The sequence below is a fragment of the Anthonomus grandis genome, chromosome 3, assembly GCF_022605725.1.
Source record: "Anthonomus grandis grandis chromosome 3, icAntGran1.3, whole genome shotgun sequence".
Classification (NCBI taxonomy): domain Eukaryota; kingdom Metazoa; phylum Arthropoda; class Insecta; order Coleoptera; family Curculionidae; genus Anthonomus; species Anthonomus grandis.
Genome location: NC_065548.1, coordinates 3,005,772 through 3,022,721, shown reverse-complemented (window position 1 = coordinate 3,022,721; position 16,950 = coordinate 3,005,772). Strand labels below are relative to the sequence as shown.

The window sequence follows — 16,950 nt, the reverse complement described above, 5'->3', positions numbered from 1 at the left end:
ATTTCTTGTGAATACATCTAATATAAAGGTATGCGTTATTTTGCGTAAAACTTGCAATTTTATATAGTTTATTTTAATCTGGTAACAATTTAAATGCATTTTGGCATCCGAACAGACGGTCCCAAGCAGAAATTTATCGTTCGCATATTTTTAACTTACCTGCTACTGGCGAATGGTCGTTTTTGTACCAAATCGACGAAAATTCAACCGTAAATAAACACGCGAAAAAAAATCGGTTTATTTATGCCAGTATTACATTATCGGGCTCTGAGGATGGGCTTATGAAGGTCGAAACGTCAATTAACAACCTTCTTATTCCTCGAAAGAAAAAAACATATATAGCTTGTTATGCTCAGCCCCCTTAAATCAAGTTAGATTTACATTGCAATTCAGTATGTTATGGACACCTTATAATATGTGGAAAACGAGCGAGTTAATTGGTCATTTTTGTTCTGAATTTCATATTTCTTAGGTTTTCATAAAAATTTAAATCTAAGTTAACTTTTATGTCATTAAGATTAAAAGACAGAGTTTAATTAAGAAATTTTGAAAGCTATTTTTTCTATTATAAATACGAGAAAAATATTGACCCTCTAATAGATCCGATGCGGCGTATATTGATTTCTACATAAACCATCTTATACTAAATAATTGAAACGTGAAAACGGTGGATAATTTAATTCCATTTTTTGATTTATTTTTGCTACGCTTTGATCAAATGAAAGAACAAACTTTTATTAGTTATTCATCAGAGTCATCCAGATGTGCGCAATATCAAATTTTCAAATTTGAGTTTATTTAAGCAGAAATATCGAAAGAAGTTTTCTGATAATTAGACACTTGTTTAGCATTTTGTCCAGACATTTTCTTAAAAATATTGAAATCTTAGAGACGAAATGCTGATATCTTTGGAACCAAAAAAGCTAGAACTTTTGGATACCTATTTTAGCATTTTTCCAGATTTTTATTATAATGAAGAAATTTTTGTTGCAAATTGAAAAAATTCCAAGGAAATTCACTTAATTTTGCCTAACAAAATTTTCCCACAACGTTGGGCGGCAAAAGTACTACATTTTGGTTAATTTGTTTCATTCATGTTTAAACGCATTGAATATTGAAAATATGAGCTTTATCATAATAACACCAAATATATCATTTAGACTGTTGTTTCAGTATGTTTTATAGATTTTTTTAACCTGAAATATAATGCCCCTATTTTTAACTCGAAAAATTCATCCATTTTCCCAAAGATGTTGATCAGGCGAAACGTGTAACCTTTGCCGTTTTATTAAATCTTTCTGTGATGCTGTAGATTTTGTGTTTTTGCCTTTTATAAAAAAATTTAATAAATTATCCCTGGTAGTTGAAGAAATTTGTCCTTAAAAATATTGAAATTTCTAAAACTAAGAAAGGCATAGTTTTGAAAATTGGAACGTAGCTTCTACTAGTAAAATCATCTCAATCATCAGTCAATCAAAAAAGACCTATATCAGGAATTTTTTTTAATGAAGAAATTATCCTTGTAATTGAAAGAATTCAATTCAAAACCCACAATGTTGGGCGCCAAATTCCTATTACAGATAAATTGCTTGTACCTCTGAAACTAAGAGAGCTAGAGCTCTGAAAATTGGAACATAGCTTCTCCTAATAAAATCATTGAAGACCTATTTCAGGATTTTTTTTAAATGAAGAAATTATCCTTGTAATTTAAAGAGTTCAATTCAAAACCCACAATGTTGGGCGCCAAATTCCTATTATAGATAAAATGCTTGTACCTCTGAAACTAAGAGAACTAGAGCTCTGAAAATTGGAACATAGCTTCTCCTAATAAAATCATTGAAGACCTATATCAGGAATTTTTTTTAAATGAAGAAATTATCCTTGTAATTGAAAGAATTCAATTCAAAACCCACAATATTGGGCGCCAAATTCCTATTATAGATAAAATGCTTGTACCTCTGGAACCAAGAGAGCTAGAGCTCTGAAAATTGGAACATATCTTCTCCTTATAAAATCATTGAAGATCTATATCAGGAATATTTTTTAATGAAGAAATTATCCTTGTAATTTAAAGAATTCAATTTAAAACCCACAATGTTGGGCGCCAAATTCCTATTATAGATAAAATGCTTGTACCTCTGAAACTAAGAGAGCTAGAGCTCTGAAAATTGGAACATAGCTTCTTCTTATAAAATCATTAAAGTCCTATATCAGGAATTTTTTTTAATGAAGGAATTATCCTTGTAATTGAAAGAATTCAATTTAAAACCCACAATGTTGGGCGCCAAATTCCTATTATAGATAAAATGTTTGTACCTCTGGAACTAAGAGAGCTAGAGGTCTGAAAATTGGAACATAGCTTCTCCTAATAAAATCATTGAAGATCTATTTCAGGAATTTTTTTAAATGATGAAATTATCATTGTAATTGAAAGAATTCAATTTAAAACCCACAATGTTGGGCGCCAAATTCCTATTATAGATAAAATGTTTGTACCTCTGGAACTAAGAGAGCTAGAGGTCTGAAAATTGGAACATAGCTTCTCCTAATAAAATCATTGAAGATCTATTTCAGGAATTTTTTTAAATGAAGAAATTATCTTTGTAATTGAAAGAATTCAATTCAAAACCCACAATGTTGGGCGCCAAATTCCTATTATAGATAAAATGTTTGTACCTCTGGAACTAAGAGAGCTAGAGGTCTGAAAATTGGAACATAGCTTCTCCTAATAAAATCATTGAAGATCTATTTCAGGATTTTTTTTAAATGAAGAAATTATCCTTGTAATTGAAAAAATTCAATTCAAAACCCACAATATTGGGCGCCAAATTCCTATTATAGATAAAATGCTTGTACCTCTGAAACTAAGAGAACTAGAGCTCTGAAAATTGGAACATAGCTTCTCCTAATAAAATCATTGAAGATCTATTTCAGGAATTTTTTTAAATGAAGAAATTATCCTTGTAATTGAAAGAATTCAATTCAAAACCCACAATATTGGGCGCCAAATTCCTATTATAGATAAAATGCTTGTACCTCTGAAACTAAGAGAACTAGAGCTCTGAAAATTGGAACATAGCTTCTCCTAATAAAATCATTGAAGACCTATATCAGGAATTTTTTTTAAATGAAGAAATTATCCTTGTAATTGAAAGAATTCAATTCAAAACCCACAATATTGGGCGCCAAATTCCTATTATAGATAAAATGCTTGTACCTCTGAAACTAAGAGAACTAGAGCTCTGAAAATTGGAACATAGCTTCTCCTAATAAAATCATTAAAGACCTATATCAGGAATTTTTTTTTAATGAAGAAATTATCCTTGTAATTGAAAGAATTCAATTCAAAACCCACAATATTGGGCGCCAAATTCCTATTATAGATAAAATGCTTGTACCTCTGAAACTAAGAGAACTAGAGCTCTGAAAATTGGAACATAGCTTCTCCTAATAAAATCATTAAAGACCTATATCAGGAATTTTTTTTTAATGAAGAAATTATCCTTGTAATTGAAAGAATTCAATTCAAAACCCACAATATTGGGCGCCAAATTCCTATTATAGATAAAATGCTTGTACCTCTGAAACTAAGAGAACTAGAGCTCTGAAAATTGGAACATAGCTTCTCCTAATAAAATCATTGAAGATCTACTTCAGGAATTTTTTTTAAATGAAGAAATTATCCTTGTAATTGAAAGAATTCAATTCAAAACCCACAATATTGGGCGCCAAATTCCTATTATTGATAAAATGCTTGTACCTCTGAAACTAAGAGAACTAGAGCTCTGAAAATTGGAACATAGCTTCTCCTAATAAAATCATTGAAGACCTATATCAGGAATTTTTTTTAAATGAAGAAATTATCCTTGTAATTGAAAGAATTTAATTCAAAACCCACAATATTGGGCGCCAAATTCCTATTATAGATAAAATGCTTGTACCTCTGAAACTAAGAGAACTAGAGCTCTGAAAATTGGAACATAGCTTCTCCTAATAAAATCATTAAAGACCTATTTCAGGATTTTTTTTTAAATGAAGAAATTATTATTGTAATTTAAAGAATTTAATTCAAAACTCTTAATGTTGGACGCCAAATTCCTATTATAGATAAAATGCTTGTACCTCTGAAACTAAGAGAACTAGAGCTCTGAAAATTGGAACATAGCTTCTCCTAATAAAATCATTGAAGACCTATATCAGGAATTTTTTTTAAATTAAGAAATTATCCTTGTAATTGAAAGAATTCAATTCAAAACCCACAATATTGGGCGCCAAATTCCTATTATAGATAAAATGCTTGTACCTCTGGAACCAAGAGAGCTAGAGCTCTGAAAATTGGAACATATCTTCTCCTAATAAAATCATTGAAGATCTATATCAGGAATATTTTTTATTGAAGAAATTATCCTTGTAATTTAAAGAATTCAATTTAAAACCCACAATGTCGGGCGCCAAATTCCTATTATAGATAAAATGCTTGTACCTCTGAAACTAAGAGAACTAGAGCTCTGAAAATTGGAACATAGCTTCTCCTAATAAAATCATTGAAGACCTATTTCAGGAATTTTTTTTAAATGAAGAAATTATCCTTGTAATTGAAAGAATTCAATTCAAAACCCACAATATTGGGCGCCAAATTCCTATTATAGATAAAATGCTTGTACCTCTGAAACTAAGAGAACTAGAGCTCTGAAAATTGGAACATAGCTTCTCCTAATAAAATCATTGAAGATCTATTTCAGGATTTTTTTTAAATGAAGAAATTATCCTTGTAATTGAAAGAATTCAATTCAAAACCCACAATGTTGGGCGCCAAATTCCTATTACAGATAAATTGCTTGTACCTCTGGAACTAAGAGAGCTAGAGCTCTGAAAATTGGAACATACCTTCTCCTAATAAAATCATTGAAGATCTATTTCAGGAATTTTTTTTAAATGAAGAAATTATTATTGTAATTTAAAGAATTCAATTCAAAACTCTTAATGTTGGACGCCAAATTCCTATTATAGATAAAATGCTTGTACCTGTGAAACTAAGAGAGATAGAGCTCTGAAAATTCGAATATAGCTTCTCCTAATAAAATCATTGAAGACCTATTTCAGGAATTTGTTTTAAATGAAGAAATTATCCTTGTAATTGAAAGAATTCAATTCAAAACCCACAATATTGGGCGCCAAATTCCTATTATAGATAAAATGCTTGTACCTCTGGAACCAAGAGAGCTAGAGTTCTAAAAATTGGAACATAGCTTCTCCTAATAAAATCATTGAAGAACTATTTCAGGAATTTTTTTAAATGAAGAAATTATCCTTATAATTTAAAGAATTCAATTCAAAACCCACAATGTTGGGCGCCAAAAGTACTCGGCGTTTATTGGACCGAACGATTCCCCGTCATACCTTCATCTAGTGTTCGCCCTTCTAAAGCATACAGAAGGAGCTAAAAAGTTTGCAAAAAAGGCGAATTTTATTTAGCAAAAAGCAAAGTTCACTAATAATAAAAATGGAGAGCAAATTTATTTAGAAATATGCTCTTGTGTTTTAAAGTATTTTGGAGTGCAAGTTAATCAATTCCTTGACATTTTATAATAAATCAAGAAACTTTTTTTTAATAATTATGTAAAAAAAACACACACAGACATCAAATGTGAGAAGAAATTAAAAAACGCTTAAATGCGACATTTGGTCGAGCATGTATGTTTCCATTGTAGCCTACACGGCCAAATTATATTTAACAAAATGTAGGTTAACTAGAACAAGATTCGTTTTTTGTTTCCATCAAATTAGCGGTCGTTAGTTAGCGAGCATATATGGGCAAATCCATGCCATTGCATAATTATTATAACCGATGTCGTAATGTTTCTTTTACTATTAGGATCATTGTTCATAAAACTTGTCATTATCATTAGAGAGTGGAGTATTGTGTTGCAGGTTATCATATTTTTACAGGATGTTATTATTTTTTCCTATACAATCAAAGATGCCGACTTAATGACTAATTTCGTCGACGATTTAACACATCTGCGACCAGTAGCAGAGGCTGAGACTGCGCTGAATGCCTAATAAATCACTCTATTATATTATTACTTATTCGCTTTTAAATGTGGTACACTGCAACCAATAAAATTACAAAAATAAAACATGTTGATGTGGCGGCGCACCTAAGGAACATATTTATTCAATGATACAATTTACTGCATTGGAACAACAAGGATTTGTTTGGAAATATGCGATCGTAAAGTGGCATCTACCTTCTGCTTCTTACTCAGATACCTCCCAGCTTGAGGCCGTCTTTTTTTATCAATTAAACTTGTCTGAAAAGTGATCACTCTATTAGGAGATCAACTCAATAGAACTCAAGGAATTTGATATTAATATAACCTATAAATTTTCGAGTGTTGGTGTCACTGGGGTGATATTTTCTAAAAAAACCCAAAAGAAATGGTTAAAATCACAAGTAAATTTGACCATATTTATTTATTAACTATGGAAAAGTACACTGATATAAGAATTTTACTACTAGCCGTCTCTAATGCATTTGTGAAGAATTCATCTAAAGTACAGTTTGCTTGCTCCCATGTAAATTAATCTTTAGCACTTTTCCAGGCAGTAAACTTCATATTTCTAAATAAATATGAGCAATTAACTGCTGATCTTTTCTATTCCACTTAAATAAGAGATTCACGTACACTTTATTGCCGTGTAAATTTGACTGGATTTTAATTTTTTATAAAAAAAACACTTAAATATGTCCAATTATTCGTGGTCGTCTTTTTTCCACTTCGCCTACAATACATTTTGTTGTTGCCATGTTAATTCGATTTAATTTTAATTTCGAATTAAATAGGGTTTAAGCTTAAATCTAACATGACCAATTAACTCACAGTTTTCTCCGGTCTACTTTATAGCCCGATCAACACAACTTGAGTGTAATTTAGAAATGACCAGTTAACCGAAATCTCACTCTTCTCTTCTGTTTTCTTCAGCGGCTTTATTGCCATGTAAATTCGTCTTGATGTTACTTTTTTATAAATGCGAGTTATATACTTTTATCAAATAACTTGCGATCAATCAAAAGATGTTTTTATTATAAATTATCAAATGTCCACTCTAACTTTGTCTTAGACAAGAATACCAATTTACTCGCGTACGTCTATATTTCCCTTGTTAAACAAAAAATATTGCAATATAAATTCGACTTGATTTTAATTTCGAAATGACCCGTTAACTAACTAACATCAATATTAAGTAAAAAAAATTCAAATAGTCCCATTTATTGCCTTGTAAATTCGACTTGATTTTATGAAACTTTTAATTTTATTATTTTATTTTTTTGTTTACTTTCGTCAGAACTTGCTCACAAAAAAATCATTTTTTCTATAAAAAACGTGACCAATTAACTTGTGATCCTCTTCATTCCGGTAATCAGAAGATTCCATCAACTATGAATTTTAAATCTTTGACTCGTGGTCGTCTCTATACCTTTTCTAAAAGATTCGTCTACAAAAAAAGAAATATTGCTACGTAAATTCGACTTGATTTTAATGTTGAAATGACCAAATAAGTAACATAATAATTTTTATCAAAATTATATAAAAAAAAATAAATCTTAACATTAAAAATTTTCGGTTTTTCCATGGATGGTCTCGGTAATCCAGAAACAGCATCCCGGTTCCAGAAGTATCCTGTCAAATGTAGACCATAAATTGAAACTAGACTTAACCTAAACATTATTTTCTTGCCCCACTTATTAAAAGCACAATTTATATAAATGAAAAACCTATATACACTAAAATATATAAACAAATCAAAAAATTCAAAAGTCGAGTTTAAATTACAGGGAATCAGTAAGAAGGAGACAAGTGACGGAAAGTTTTACTCCCTGTTTTAAAACAGGACATTTTGAAAAGAAAAGAGCAATAATCGAATTTAAATTCAACGGAGTCAGTAGGGAAATCTGTGACGTAAGGTTTCACTTCTGGTTTGAATCTGGATACCTGGAAAAGTCTTGCATTTGGACTATTGGACCTTAAACATTATTTGAAGAGAATTTAATTTCAAATCCATTGCAGTTGGTTTCACTAATTTATCTTGTACAGTTTTGAGAAAAAATCGAATTTAAATTCAACGGAGTCAGTAGGGAAATCAGTGACGTAAGGTTTCACTTCTGGTTTGAATCAGGATGCCTTGAAAAGTCTTGCACTTGGACTATTGGACCTTAAACGTTATTTGAAGAGAATTTAATTTCAAATCCATTGCAGTTGGTTTCATTAATTTATCTTGAACAATTTTGAGAAAAAATCGAATTTAAATTTAACAGAGTCATTAGGGAAATCTGTGACGTAAGGTTTCACTTCTGGTTTGAATCTGGATACCTTGAAAAGTCTTGCATTTGGACTATTGGACCTTAAACATTATTTGAAGAGAATTTAATTTCAAATCCATTGCAGTTGGTTTCACTAATTTATCTTGTACAGTTTTGAGAAAAAATCGAATTTAAATTTAACAGAGTCATTAGGGAAATCTGTGACGTAAGGTTTCACTTCTGGTTTGAATCTGGATACCTGGAAAAGTCTTGCATTTGGACTATTGGACCTTAAACATTATTTGAAGAGAATTTAATTTCAAATCCATTGCAGTTGGTTTCACTAATTTATCTTGTACAGTTTTGAGAAAAAATCGAATTTAAATTCAACGGAGTCAGTAGGGAAATCAGTGACGTAAGGTTTCACTTCTGGTTTGAATCAGGATGCCTTGAAAAGTCTTGCACTTGGACTATTGGACCTTAAACGTTATTTGAAGAGAATTTAATTTCAAATCCATTGCAGTTGGTTTCATTAATTTATCTTGAACAATTTTGAGAAAAAATCGAATTTAAATTTAACAGAGTCAGTAGGGAAATCTGTGACGTAAGGTTTCACTTCTGGTTTGAATCTGGATACCTGGAAAAGTCTTGCATTTGGACTATTGGACCTTAAACATTATTTGAAGAGAATTTAATTTCAAATCCATTGCAGTTGGTTTCACTAATTTATCTTGTACAGTTTTGAGAAAAAATCGAATTTAAATTCAACGGAGTCAGTAGGGAAATCAGTGACGTAAGGTTTCACTTCTGGTTTGAATCAGGATGCCTTGAAAAGTCTTGCACTTGGACTATTGGACCTTAAACGTTATTTGAAGAGAATTTAATTTCAAATCCATTGCAGTTGGTTTCACTAATTTATCTTGTACAGTTTTGAGAAAAAATCGAATTTAAATTCAACGGAGTCAGTAGGGAAATCAGTGACGTAAGGTTTCACTTCTGGTTTGAATCAGGATGCCTTGAAAAGTCTTGCACTTGGACTATTGGACCTTAAACGTTATTTGAAGAGAATTTAATTTCAAATCCATTGCAGTTGGTTTCACTAATTTATCTTGTACAGTTTTGAGAAAAAATCGAATTTAAATTCAACGGAGTCAGTAGGGAAATCAGTGCCGTAAGGTTTCACTTCTGGTTTAAATCAGGATACCTTGAAAAGTCTTGCATTTGAACTATTGGACCTTAAACATTATTTGAAGAGAATTTAATTTCAAATCCATTGCAGTTGGTTTCATTAATTTATCTTGAACAGTTTTAAGAAAAAATCGAATTTAAATTCAACTGAGTCAGTAGGGAAATCAGTGCCGTAAGGTTTCACTTCTGGTTTAAATCAGGATACCTTGAAAAGTCTTGCACTTGGACTATTGGACCTTAAACGTTATTTGAAGAGAATTTAATTTCAAATCCATTGCAGTTGGTTTCATTGATTTATCTTGAACAGTTTTGAGAAAAAAACGAATTTAAATTTAACAGAGTCAGTAGGGAAATCAGTGACGTAAGGTTTCACCTCTGGTTTGAATCAGGATGCCTTGAAAAGTCTTGCATTTGAACTATTGGACCTTAAACATTATTTGAAGAGAATTTAATTTCAAATCCATTGCAGTTGGTTTCATTGATTTATCTTGAACAGTTTTAAGAAAAAATCGAATTTAAATTCAACGGAGTCAGTAGGGAAATCTGTGAAGTAAGGTTTCACTTCTGGTTTAAATCAGGATGCCTTGAAAAGTCTTGCATTTGGACTATTGGATCTTAAACATTATTTGAAGAGAATTTAATTTCAAATCCATTGCAATTGGTTTCACTAATTTATCTTGAACAGTTTTGAGAAAAAATCGAATTTAAATTCAACGGAGTCAGTAGGGAAATCAGTGACGTAAGGTTTAACTTCTGGTTTGAATTAGGATGCCTTGAAAAGTCTTGCATTTGAACTATTGGACCTTAAACATTATTTCAAGAGAATTTAATTTCAAATCCATTGCAGTTGGTTTCACTAATAATCGAATTTAAATTCAACGGAGTCAGTAGGGAAATCAGTGACGTAAGGTTTCACTTCTGGTTTGAATCAGGATGCCTTAAAAAGTCTTACATTTGCACTATTGGGCCTTAAACATTATTTGAAGAGAATTTAATTTCAAATCCATTGCAGTTGGTTTCATTGATTTATCTTGAACAGTTTTAAGAAAAAATCGAATTTAAGTTCAACGGAGTCAGTAGGGAAATCAGTGCCGTAAGGTTTCACTTCTGGTTTAAATCAGGATACCTTGAAAAGTCTTGCATTTGGACTATTGGACCTTAAACATTATTTGAAGAGAATTTCATTCCAAATCCAATGAAGTTGGTTTTACAAATTTATCCCAAATATTTTTCCTCAAAATCGAGTTTAAATTACAGGGAGTATTATTCAGCATAATTTCACCAAAAAAAAAAGAAACCTTGGCACGCAGAAATGTTAAAAAGCAGCGCATTTATTTATGGAAGAAAACCTCAAAAATAACCCACTTTAAAATTATTATTTTTCCGGCTTAAACACATTCAAAATATCCTATTTTTAGCCCTCGGTTAAAAAAATGAGGAGACTATTATTATTGTTTGGCTCATTTTTTCACTTTTAATTCAAACAAAACGTCCGAAAATCGTGGAAATCTGTCGGCGAAATCATAACAACTGGAAAAAATTAAATAAATTATAAATAATAATTTTTATCGGATTGCTCATATGGGGAGGGCAATTATATCAATGAGATAATCGACGACCGCTCCCAAATTGTCAATTGATCGATTAATTTACCAGAGATTAACTTTATTGCTTTACAAATATCGGTAGTTTTATAAACGATCATAAGATATAATTACAGGGGGTTCATTTAAAAACTATTAATTTAAATTTATTGAGGTTACCATTAAACATCCTGTATCACACTTCTTTAGGTAAAATTTTATGACGCTCGAAAAAAAAATGGTATTTAGTATGCAAGCAGTATAAAACAAGACTTCCTTTTCCTGTTAAACCCCTCGCCTATTGTTTTAAGTAAATAGCACTTTTAAGTACATTTGGCGTAATATGGCAACGGTGCCAAGACGACTAGTGACGTATCCATCCATATTGAAGCCACAAGGGTTATCTAAACTCTCTAATCCCTATATGGAGGATGGATGGCAACAACTATACAACAATTACCAAATATAGAAGTCTAAAAAAAAATTCCCAGTATAAATAAATAAAACCCGCAAGGGGATTGGCGAAATGGTGAGCTTCCATTTTTGGCGACATACGTGACGACATCGTACCGGCCACGGTCTATTTGCTATCAATTATTCGTAATTTACATGTTATTATCGTGGATATAATATAATGAATTGGAAGGTATTTATTTATGCCCGTTTATGGGGCGAGAGAAATATCAACCCTATTTATAGAGTTGCCTTATTAGTCGGATTTGGTGTATAGTCATAATTATTTCTAATTTTTTTTAGTACAGGCAGTATGTCTGGACATCTCTCTTTATTGCTCTATTGCTGCCTCGATCCTCATAATATTTGTATTTTTTCTGAAATATTAAAACTAAAACCCCTCATATTCATAAATTTATAAATTTAGCAAAAAATTTCATTTTCTTACTTTCTCTCTACATCATTTCATTATTGCTCTACTATTATTATTATTATAAATCTTAAATTGTTTAATATTTCTTAATCTCTTTTTTAATTCTTCTATTACTACCTGAATTAAAATGAATGGAGACGACCACGGGTAAATTGATCAATTTTTAATTGTTTTAAATAGAAAATTTTAATTTCTATTTAAGATAAATTAAATTCTCTTCAAATAATGTTTAAGATCCAATAGTCCAAATGCAAGACTTTTCAAGGCATCCTGATTTAAACCAGAAGTGAAACCTTACTTCACAGATTTCCCTACTGACTCCGTTGAATTTAAATTCGATTTTTTCTTAAAACTGTTCAAGATAAATCAATGAAACCAACTGCAATGGATTTGAAATTAAATTCTCTTCAAATAATGTTTAAGGTCCAATAGTTCAAATGCAAGACTTTTCAAGGCATCCTGATTCAAACCAGAGGTGAAACCTTACGTCACTGATTTCCCTACTGACTCTGTTAAATTTAAATTCGTTTTTTTCTCAAAACTGTTCAAGATAAATCAATGAAACCAACTGCAATGGATTTGAAATTAAATTCTCTTCAAATAACGTTTAAGGTCCAATAGACCAAGTGCAAGACACGGGTAAATTGATCAATTTTTAATTGTTTTAAATAGAAAATTTTAATTTCTATTTAAGATAAATTAATGAAACCAACTGTATTGTATTTGGAATGAAATTCTCTAAAAATATTGTTTAAGGTCCAACAATCGTTATCCAAGACTTTTCAAGGTATCCTGCTTTAAAACAGAGATTAAAACTTACGTTACTTGTAGCCCTACTGATTCTCTTTAATTTAAACTCGATTTTTAAAAAACCTATTTAAGATAAATTAATAAAACAAATTGTATTGGATTTGGAATTAAATTCTCTAAAAATAATGTTTAAGGTCCAAAAGTCGTTACGCAAAACTTTTCTAGGCATCCTGCTTTAAAACAGAGATTAAAACTTTACGTCACTTGTATCCTTACTGACTCTCTGTATTTTAAATTCGATTTTTAGAAAAATTATTAAAGATAAATTAATGAAATAAATTGTATAGGATTTGGAATGAAATTCTCTAAAAATAATGGTTAAAGTCCAAAAGTCGTTATGCAAGACTTTTCAAGGAATTTGGCTTTAAAACAGAGATTAAGACTTTACGTCACTTGATCCCTACTGACTCTCTGTATTTTAAATTTGATTTTTAAAAAAATTACTGAAGATAAATTAATGAAACCAACTTCAATGGATTTGTAATGAAATTCTCTGAAAATAATGTTTAAGGTCCAAAAGTCGATATGCAATACTTTTTAAGTTATCCTGCTTTAAAACAGAGATTAAAACTTTACGTCACTTGTATCCCTACTGACTCTTTTTAATTCAAACTCGATTTTTATAAAACCTATTAAGGATAAATTAATGATACAAATTGTATTGGATTTGGAATGAAATTCTCTAAAAATACTGTTTAAGGTCCAAAAGGGTTTATGCAAGACTTTTCAAGTTATCCTGATTTAAACCAGAGATTACGTCTTTTTGTTACTTGTAGCCCTACTGACTCCCTTTAATTCAAACTCGATTTTTAAAAAACCTATTTAAGATAAATTAATGAAACAACTTGTACTGGATTTTGAATGAAATTCTTTAAAAATAATGTTTAAGACCCAAAAGTCCTTATGCAAGACTTTTCAAGGTATGCTGCTTTAAACCAAAGATTAATACTTTACACGTTACTTGTAGCCCTTCTGACTCCCTGGAATTTAAACTCGTTTTATAGACAAACTATTTAAGATAAATTATTGAAACCAATTGCAATGGATTTATAATGAAATTCTCTAAAAATAATGTTTAAGCTCCAAAGGCCCTTCTGCAAGCCTTTTCAAGGTATCTTGCCTTAAAGCAGATGCTGACATCCCTACTTAAAAATCGCTCTATTTAGTAACTACTAAAGAAACTTTATTAAAACGAAACTGTTCATGTTTTGCAGTGAAATCTAATTACGCCATCCACACCCCTCAATTTCCAATAAAAAAAAAACCTCAATCTTTTTGACAATATATTAATGACAGCCTTAGGTATTCTACTGACTAACTTCCTATGGGCAAGAGTATATATGACATTTTATGTATTTTTTTAATTAAATTTTTCTTTGACAATGTGAATGGACTTAATCACATAAAACTACTACTACTGAATACCATCCTCGTCGTTGTTGTCTACGTCCATTGGCTGAGGATTTGGCACCGGCGCCAAAGGTACTTGCGCAGGCGCAGCTGCTGGCATCAAAGCGGGATTCAAGTTGGCATTAAGTTGCTGAAGAATATTGAGCTGCTGCATATTAGCATTAACAGCGGCAGCAATGTTCTCTTGTGCATTATTAGCCTGGTTGTTAGCCATCCCTGCCATGTTCCGTTGGTTTTCCAAGGCGATCATTTTCTGTCGCTTCTCCTCCATTAAGCGATCTCTATGTTTATGTATGTAGTCTTGGACGTTCGGTAGGCCGTCGATTACGCAGGCGGATAACGCGGATCTATAAATGTTCATGTCGGTGGCTTCGTACCACTCGTTCGTCTTCTCGTCGTAACATTCGACGTGGTAAATGGTGGTCACTCCGTTGAACCCTCCAATAGCGAAAATCATATCGTCGATCACCTCGATGGCGAAGTTACTGCGGGGATTATACATGTCCGGAATGGCAGTCCAGGTGTTGTTCAGCGGGTTATACTTTTCCCCATTGCACATCCTGGATATTCCGTTGAAACCTCCTATAACGTAAATTTGGTCGTGGTAGGAGATGCACGACACCCCAGACCTTCTGGACCGCATGGGGGCTATAAGGGACCACTGGTTTATCTCAGGATCGAAAACTTCCGCGGAGTGCATGCACTCTTGCCCATTAAAACCCCCCGTGATGTATATTTTCCCATTTAACGTACAAGCACTGGCATCTGACCGTTGCATGTTCATGGGGGCGATCAGCGTCCACTGGTTCGTTTTGTAATCGTATCGCTCGGCAGTGTTTTGCCTGTGATGCCCGTCATAACCTCCCATTGCGTAAATTTGATCTTCCAGGACCGCGGTACTCACGTAGCATCTTCTGGCGTGCATCGGGGCGATTTCTTTCCAGGTTTTGCGTACCGCATCGAAGCACCTGCACGAGTTGAAGTAGTCCATGCCGTCGAAACCGCCGATAACGTAAATGTTAAAGCCGACAACTGCGGTGCCGTGGTAGGCTCTCGGGCCGGTAGGGTCGACCTCTTCGACCTTGACCCATCTGTCAGCTCGGGTGTCGTAAGTTTCGATGAAGTTAGTGGGGGAGCCTCCGCTCCAGCCTCCAATAGCAAACAGGATTTCGTGGGGGACCCTTGGACGAGCGATTTCGGGGGTCACCACCTCGCCGTCTCTGTGCGTTATCATTTCCAAGTCGTATAAAAATTTAAGGGTTTCAATGATCATCGGTCTGCTCGCCTCGCAACCGACCACATACGGATGATCCTTCACTCTCTCCAAGAAAAATTGCGTATCCAGCAACCCGAGCCTGATACACTTCATCAGTTCCACGATATGGACTTTTCGCGTTTCAGTGGAATAGTCGATCCAACGCAGGATGGTTTCCCACACGGTCTCCTCACTTTTAACATTTAAATTGTCGGCATTGATGATCTCTTGCAGCTCCTTAAGCGACAGGGTGAGAATCTCGTTGCTTTGTAGGGCGATCTGCGAGAAATTCTTCATGATGTACCTCCAGCAGCTGTCCGCCAGGTTCTGGCAGAAATGAATCTTGGCAAACGCCAAAATCCCGATACAGTTTGTAGGTTTCAAATTCGTCTCTAAATATTTACCGCACAAGTCCAACGCGCCCAGGATGCACAGGTAGTCGGCCGCAATCAGGATCGAGTACACGTTCTCTTCGGTCAAATGTAACTTCCTCAAGTAGACGTAGACCAGTAGCATGTGAACCATTTCCGAGGATATCCCCGGCAAATGGACTCGACTTTTCTCGTTGTTGTGTAGACTGGTGGTGAACAGAGCCCTAAAATATGGACTGCAGGCGCACAGGATCGCTCTGTGCACCGGGATCTCAGAGCCGTCGTCTAATATAAGTGTCGCATCACATAACTGATTGCTCTCCTTCAGGTCGAACAGGGCCTGCATCGCTTGGATGCTCATACATCTACCCGAATCTAGATCCATCGGTGAGCAGACGGTCGAGTTCGCCTCTCCCATTTCATTTTTGCAGGCCAGATTGCTTTTTTGTTAAGAACAGCAATCAGGGGGAAGGAAACAAAATCACGGAAAAATTTTGATACTGATTTTGGATGATTACCAAAGAAATTAATGGGGATGAAGTATGTCAAAGGTCGATTGAGTTTGACGTTTCGCGAAGTCAGGCAATCGGGGGGTTTTTTCAAGGGTATGACCGGTTTAAGGGAATAAGTTGGGCGATACTGTTTGATGGTACATTTGCTTTCTTAAGGGTTATCATCAGCTTTTTATACTGAATCGGTTTTCAAGGAATTGAAATTGAAGGTTTGTGTACCATTAGTCTTTTTCAATCCCCCAGGTTAGCTTAGTCAGTTATAATTTTTTGTTCAGTTCTACTTACTAGTAGTTAGGAAAAACTGATGCAACTTTTGGGGAATATAAACAACTTCGTAATTTTGTCAACATCATAGTAGTGAGGAATTAATAAAAGGCATTTAATAATATATGTTTAATTAGAACATACAGAGCTAAAAAATAAAAATATTACAGGCGCAGTCTAATAGCTACTCCACTGAACCAGTCAGCACATCTTCATGAAGACCTGTCAATAAATACATATAATATTTATGAATGAAAAATAAATAGGTACCTAAAGCATATTATTAATAAAAGTAAATATATATCTTTCCTTTCCAAGCCTGTACCACTTAAAACAGATTTCTCAGATTGGGAGCTCAAATTCAAG

At 33.0% G+C, this 16,950-nt stretch overlaps 2 protein-coding genes across 21 annotated transcripts in view; one reads left to right on the top strand and one right to left on the bottom strand.

The window, feature by feature from the left end:
- LOC126734108 (protein held out wings) overlaps positions 1 to 16,950 on the top strand; it is a 162,888-nt gene that overhangs the window by 38,556 nt on the left and 107,382 nt on the right. The window lies entirely within an intron of this gene.
- LOC126734106 (kelch-like protein 10) lies at positions 14,043 to 16,375 on the bottom strand. Its single transcript, XM_050437630.1, has one exon. The coding sequence runs from the start codon at positions 16,224 to 16,226 to the stop codon at positions 14,187 to 14,189; it is 2,040 nt and encodes a 679-aa protein (XP_050293587.1). The 5' UTR covers positions 16,227 to 16,375; the 3' UTR covers positions 14,043 to 14,186.

Bases quoted from the DNA above. Each gene is read 5' to 3' on its own strand.
- LOC126734106 (XM_050437630.1), bottom strand. From the start codon at position 16,226: ATGGGAGAGGCGAACTCGACCGTCTGCTCACCGATGGATCTAGATTCG.